This window comes from Populus euphratica, unplaced genomic scaffold, assembly GCF_000495115.2.
Source record: "Populus euphratica unplaced genomic scaffold, PopEup_1.0 scaffold74.1, whole genome shotgun sequence".
In the NCBI taxonomy this organism is placed as follows: domain Eukaryota; kingdom Viridiplantae; phylum Streptophyta; class Magnoliopsida; order Malpighiales; family Salicaceae; genus Populus; species Populus euphratica.
The window spans coordinates 778,794-786,017 of NW_011499954.1; the positions used below are offsets into that span (position 1 = coordinate 778,794).

Consider the following 7,224-nt stretch of genomic DNA (forward strand, 5'->3'; position numbering starts at 1 on the left):
TTGATAAAAAAATAAAGAAAAAACAAATAACTTATATGAATAACATCAAAATAATTTTTTTATTGTGAATCACTATAATAAAACCCACATATTTTAGTTTATAGTATAATAATAATAATAATAATAATAAAATAATTATGAACCAAAAGTTATCAAATATATATCTTGGGTTACAATTTTAATTACAAATACAAACCTTATACTAAGCCCCCCCACATTTCGAGTAAACAAATTAATCTCATTAATTACATCAAACACTAACCCAAGACCTCCCAAGTCCCACCCACTACTACGCAAACTCGAAAAAGGAAAAAGCACTAGCCACCACTCCTTGCAAGATCTTAATATAAACCCGAACACAACGCGTTTATCGCACGGCACCGTCAATGCATCCCCTCACAAAGCAAAGAACCGAACCTCTCTACCTCTACCTCTCTTGTTATTAACTCCACACTTCCTCAGAAACTCTACCTCACATAGCTCCTCCTTTTCTCTTCACTTCACCACCACCATGTCATCCAAAGACTGCGGCAGCCACGGCCAAGAACGCCGAAAAATCTTCCGTCGAATCTTCGCCGGAATCCTAATCTTTCTCCTCATTGTCCTCATCATAATTCTCTTAGTTTGGGCCATCCTCCGTCCTTCAAAACCAAAATTCATCCTCCAAGATGCTACAGTTTACGCCTTCAACGTTTCATCTCCAAATGTTCTCACTTCCAACTTCCAAGTCACCATATCCTCTCGCAACCCCAATGACAAAGTCGGGATCTACTATGATAAACTCGATGTTTATGCAACATACCGTAACCAACAAATAACTCTACGTACTTCCATACCTACTTCTTACCAAGGACACAAAGAAATTGATGTTTGGTCCCCTTTTGTCTACGGCAGTGCCGTGCCTGTAGCTCCGTACAATTCAGTTGCATTAAGTCAAGACCAAGCTACAGGAACTGTGTTGCTGATGATCAAGATTGATGGTCGTGTTCGATTCAAAGTTGGAACCTTTATTTCTGGGAAATATCATTTGAATGTTCGGTGTCCTGCTTATATTCAGTTTGGTAGCAGAACTAGTGGAATCATTGTCGGTGAGAACGCCATTAAGTATCAGCTGGTAACGAGATGCAGTGTGAGCCTTTGAAGGGATGATACAAGTTCAAGATGGTAAAACGCTATAACGCCATTGAGTTACTATTTTCTTTTTTGGGCACTCTTTAATATTTTTAGTTTAATTTGATGTATTATTATTATGGAATTGATGATGGCGTTGTCTCTGTTTTATAGATTATATATATACACGAAGGGATCCATATGAAAAACTTTGAAATTGAAAGTGTACATTTTGCTAAAGTGAATAAATTGAGGGAAAATCATGAAATATTGAAACAAATAGCGAAGTTACGATTTCTGAGTGTGCAAGTTGTGTTATTTCAATTTCTTTTTTTTTTATTTCGTATAGTTAGGCATTAAATGCGAGGTCAATAATTGTTTGTTGATATGAAGATAAACAATTGAGTGTCTAGTGGAGGTTGTCGAGTCGTTGTCCATCGTTTATTTTATTTTATAACGCAATTTTGTTTTTATTGGTGCTTGCTTGTTGTTCTCTCTCTCTCTTCTTCTTCTTCTTTTTTCGGTCGGATATTTAAAGTTATGAAAAGGGAATATTTCGTCAGCCATAAGCGATTCTTCTATATACGTATCTTCTTTTTCTAATTCTTATGATTTGCTTTAGAGATACCTTTGATCTGGATTTTAAGATACAAACGATTCTTCTTCTGTTTCACTGCTGCGCGGAAGTTGATATGTTAGCTGGGCAGTGTTGCGAAGGAACTGTTGCATTAATTTGGGAGAGAGAATGCACTTGTGACTATGAGCTTGCATGTTACTATGATTTATGTTTTTGAGCGACTTTAGACTATTAGGTGAATCGTTTTACTTATGCTAAAATCTATCATGTGAGGAGGCCATTTGCAAATGGAAAAAATTCAATAAGGAGGAACCATATTGGGAAATTAAAAATAAACAAATAAATAAATGCCGTTAGATTATTAGAATAGTTAATTATAAGCTAGCATGCATGCATCATGACCAGCAACCAAATCGGTGGAAAAATAAAATACACCACGCCACAATAGTTGATGGATGGGTCGATGAAGTCGTGAAACGATTTTTCTATGGAGTGGCCTACCATGGACATGTGCGTAAAGGGTCGTTGTGAATAGTTTAGTCCTTTCAAGATGGAGAAATTTAGTCTCTACCTAACGCATGCTAAGAAAGAAAGGGGGTTCTGAACGGTAATACAAACCAGTCGACAATAAGCGAGATTTTAAAGATATTAGAGCGTGGAGGAGGCGAGGCGTTCTTGGGGGTGGGTACAAGTCTCCATGGCTTTAGTGGCGGTCCTTGTCATCCATCACCACCTCTTACTTACAAATAATTAATAATAGCGTCATAGAAAGGGACTTTCTTATGCGATTTCTTAATGTGATGGGCTTTTTTCTTTTCTTTTCTTTTCTTTTAATGAATCACAACTTAATTAGTCCACCCAAAACATTCTTGAGGCTAGGGATATGATGGTATGATATGAAGTGATGATCTTCTCTGCAGCATTCATGTGCCATAAAATCTTGTGTTTATCAGTATTCTGGCCGCCTGATAACCCTTGTCTGTTCTTATGTATTGGGTGGAAAAAACTAAAAAGAAAAATCAGAAAAAAATAAATAAATAAATAAAAAGGAGAGTAGAGAGAGAGAGAGAGAGAGAGGACACCCCCTCGTTCTCATTTTCTTTTTGCCAATATTATCTCCAGCGACGATAGATCCCAGCACAATTGACAACTCAATCATCCTCCACAACCACCACGTTGCGGCCCCCTCCCTTCACCGAACACCAACCCAAACTCCCCCCATTTTTCAACCGACGGGACTCTCATTCTCAAATATTTCTCAACCAAAACCATCCCTTCATCGATGGTCTAGCAATACATAACAACCACCAGCGCTGGCAGCAGCTCCAGCACAAACCATCACCCAAAACCACCACCAACGCACCAAATCAACAAGAGAGAAAGAGAGAAATAAAACTAAAAAAAAAATAAATCCAAATCTAGAAAGTTTATTTTGATTTTAAAATTTTAAATTGATTAAAATATGTTTTGGGGTTAGAAATTAATATATGGAGGATCTAGAAAAAAATGTATAAAAACAAGTTGAATTTTAAATTTCAAAGGTCAAAAAACTTTGATTCTAATTTTTTTATCACTAGAAATGATCGAAAAAAACTCAGCAAAAACAACATGTCATTCATTCTGGTTTTTTTAAAGCTGGGCACACTCCGCCTTTTTTTTAAGAACAAGTGTGCAGGTATAACTTTGCAAGCCTAGTCATGCCTTCGTCATTCTTTGAACTCCAAACGCAGCTAAGCTTCACTCTTTTGGCTCTTTATCAATTTTATTCTTTTATTTATTGTTGTATTTTGTAATATTCTAAAATATAATTATTTTCAAATAAAACAATTACAATCATATTTTAAAATCATAGGATATACCATTCTTTTCAAATGAGATTAGAGGCTTTTTATAGTGATGTTATTGATTGATTTAAGAATAATTATATAAGAACTTAGTATGCATAATTACTTTTAAGAAATTTCTCCTAATAATAAAATTCCTAGCTTTTTAGTCTTCAATTATTCGTTGTTTATACACTTATCTCAATTTAATTATCCCTCTATGTTTTTCATGAAATTGCATAAAAAATATGAAGATATATTTCTTTTTTTTATTAAAACTTATTTTTCATGATAAGTTTTTATTCAAAAACACATGCTATGAATAAAAATGTTATGGTTATATATATATATAAAAAAAAAAAACAAGGAAAGAGAATTTTAACTAAAAAAAGCTTAGCAAAAATTCATAAAAAAACAAATTTACCTGACACAATGTTATTTAGACAATTTTTTAAAGAAGAAAAAAAATTCATATCAAAGGTGTTAGGTTTGTTGCCAATATGAATGCATCAACTTATGTATGCAACAACCAATGGACAACACCGTCCATTAATAAAGAAAATAAAACATTCAATAAAAGTTGCAACTTTTAGGAAGTTAAGTTGAAGTTTGGTAAGAGTATTTGCAATTAATGCCTATAAATACAGGTACCATTGGAGAGCAATATAAAAGCAAAATGTGAGAGAGGAACATGAGGAGAGAAAAAGAGAGAGGTTGTCGATGACCGCAGCTCTATTGCCTTGTGAAAGAGTGGATGAGTGACAAATGTGAGTTGACAATCCTTCTTCTTTATAGATGTGTCAATGGGTACCCCTTCTCTATTTCTAATAACATAGATTGCTCCATGAATATAGGCTATTTGTCGAACCATATTAAATATTGTGTCTGCATGCTCAACCTCTAATGAGTAATGATCATGAACATCATTAGTCTCTCAAAAGTAGGTATCAGAGCATTATTCATATTGGTGTTTGATCTTTGTTTAAAAATGAAAATGGTCCAAACAATGTTGTGGATATACCACCGCATAAAAGAGATCAAGAAGAGCACGCTAGTGAAAACAACGTAAAATTTTGACATGGGACATAGCCACATGCGTTAGCACACAAAAAAATGAGGTTGTCCACGTGCGCCAATAAACCCCACTTGCCTCATGCATCTTTTTTCCTTGAATGGGTTGACTCGACCATTATACCAGAAGACCCAACCTATATGACTAACCCAAATTAGGATAACATCATAATTATATCATTATGGCGTCAACAAGAACTATTGGTATGCCACATCATCAACCTATCAACATCTAGTCAGGTGCCATATCTTCAATATGGGTCCTACCATCCATATTAGCAAGCTACGAGTAAAGTCATATAAGCCAAGTCAAGCTGAGTTGTGAGCTGAAGGTTAGGATTTAGTGTAGTTGATCCAACATGCAACTGGATTTGAGATTGAATTTGGGTTATTCATCAGGCCAGGATTGTTTTAATTATATCATAGCCATTTAGAATGTAATTTTGATGATTTCATACTTGTTTCTAGCTAATTTGATCATTTTGGATGCAATAGTATGATTTGATGGCTGATATTTAAATTGAAAATGGTAGTAGTGAATTAAAAAGAAAGATTGCCTAATAAAAAGGCATCTAAAGGTCAGTATGGTGATCAATTGAGAAGAAAAATAAGAGGAAGATTAAGAAGAAAAAGAAGAAGTCACGTATGTTAACCCAATTACGTGTGTTAAGTCACTAAGTGGAGATTTTAGTGACCTTAAAGAAAGGTAAAATTAGGATACTCTGGACACCCGTTCATCTATAGTGTGGAAGATAAAGGTTGTAAAGTGAAAAATTGACGCAGACCATTTTTAATGAATCTGAAGCATTGGTAGTCTCGTTAAATGCTGAGAAATCTGGTAGATAATTAGGATATTCTAGATCACTTGTAAAGGAAAGCCACAATATAGCTAGTAAATGGTTTTATATATGGAAAGACAATATGTGTTCTTAATGAAAGTAATAACAAAGATATTTTCAATGCATGTAAGGATAGAAACATAAGTTGTTACATACACACTAAATTGAGGGGGTACAAACACTTGTGACAAAAGGTGAAGACACATTGTCATAGCTTATTTTTAGGTCCCCTATAAAAAATAATAAAATATAAAAAATTGATATAAGTAGTGAACAAAGGATGTCAGCGCACCCTAAAAATAGGTAAAAATTGGTTAAGGAGGTTAAAATTATAAAGATTAAAATTTGACAGTATTTTATTAACTGATGACAGCCCTGTTGACAAAGAAAATTCAATTAGAGTAAGAAAAGTCCAAAATCATATGTTTATGAACTCAATTAAATTTTATTAAAGGCTTAATTGAATTTATGGGGAGTTTGATTGCAAGAAAAATTAATTTTGGAGTTAATTTAAGCTTTAATTGGAAGAAATTAAAGTTCTGGGGTCAAATTGTAATTTTTGGAAGTTGATTTGGTCAAATCAAGAGCTAAATTGCATAAATATTGAAGTTTAATGGCCAATTAGGAACTTAATTGAAGAAATTTGAAACCAAGGACCAACATGAAAAAGGCATGTAAGTAGAAGGACTTGAATTAAAACTGGTCAAAGACCCAATTGAAGAAATTGGAGGTTTATTACTCAATTGAAGGTCAAATTACATAATATCAAGACCAATGACCAAAGTGAAAAAGGTGGCCAACTTTATGGCCGCTATTGGATTTTTGGCAAGCATGCAATTGCATTGATTTTTAAATCAAAATTGTAATTTAGGACTTGATTGACAAAATCACAAATTAAGGACCAAAGCGAAACTTAACATGTTTTTGCCGCCTTTACATTTAAATAAAACGATGTGTTTTGACCAAAAGAGTGCCGTTTCATTCATTGTTAAAAAAAAAACTCAAAACGGTACTATTTTGAACGACACCATCATCTTCTTCCCCTGGACAAGAAGAGAATAGGGGAAGAAAATTATTTTTTTCTCCTCTGTTTCTCACTGATTTCCCTCCCTACATTGACTTCAAAAAGACGCCAACACAACCCACTTTCCACATGTTGAAGGGGTGTTGGAAGGGTGACAGCATAGTGGTTGCCCCAGCCACGTCACCCTCCCTTGTTTTTTCTTATAAAAACAGGGGAAATGGAAGAAAAAGAGACCCTGAAGGATGAACGAGAGAGGAATAAAGAGGAGAGAGAGATCGAGAGAGAGACACAACAGAGGAGAGGGAAGAGGGAAGAGAAATAGAGAAGAAAAGGAAAGAAAAAGAAGAAAAACAAAGATAGTGACGGAAGAAGAAGGAGGAGCACCGCCACGAGCCACCACAGACAATAACAGTCGCGCCTCCTCTAGCCGGGTAAGTTTCCTTCCTTCTCTGCTCCATCTTCTCCTTTTCTTTTATTAGCATGCAGAACGTGAGCAATTCACGTTCTGCAGCTAATGAATAATTGACTGGTTATTGTACTATGCATAGTAATAAGCCAATTATCATTTTAAAGGGCCAGCCTTAGCCCATTTTGCATGTTGGGCCGGTTCCGGCTCATTTTTTTAGGTGGAGCTAGCCTATTTCATTTTGTTTTGGGCCAGAGCTAGCCCGTTTTATTTGGTTTTGGGTCGATGCCTGCCTGTTTCATTTTATGTCGGGCTGGAGCAGGCCCGTTTCATGTTGGGTCGGTGCTGGCCCTTTTTGTTGTATACTAAGCTAG

The 7,224-nt window shown here is 35.0% G+C and overlaps 1 protein-coding gene across 1 annotated transcript; it reads left to right on the forward strand.

Annotated features, from left to right (window-relative positions):
- The first annotated feature begins 295 nt into the window (after positions 1–295).
- Positions 296–1,404, forward strand: LOC105138253 (protein YLS9-like). Its single transcript, XM_011044303.1, has one exon. The coding sequence runs from the start codon at positions 512–514 to the stop codon at positions 1,139–1,141; it is 630 nt and encodes a 209-aa protein (XP_011042605.1). The 5' UTR covers positions 296–511; the 3' UTR covers positions 1,142–1,404.
- Positions 1,405–7,224: the final 5,820 nt, after the last annotated feature.

Bases quoted from the DNA above. Each gene is read 5' to 3' on its own strand.
- LOC105138253 (XM_011044303.1), top strand. From the start codon at position 512: ATGTCATCCAAAGACTGCGGCAGCCACGGCCAAGAACGCCGAAAAATC.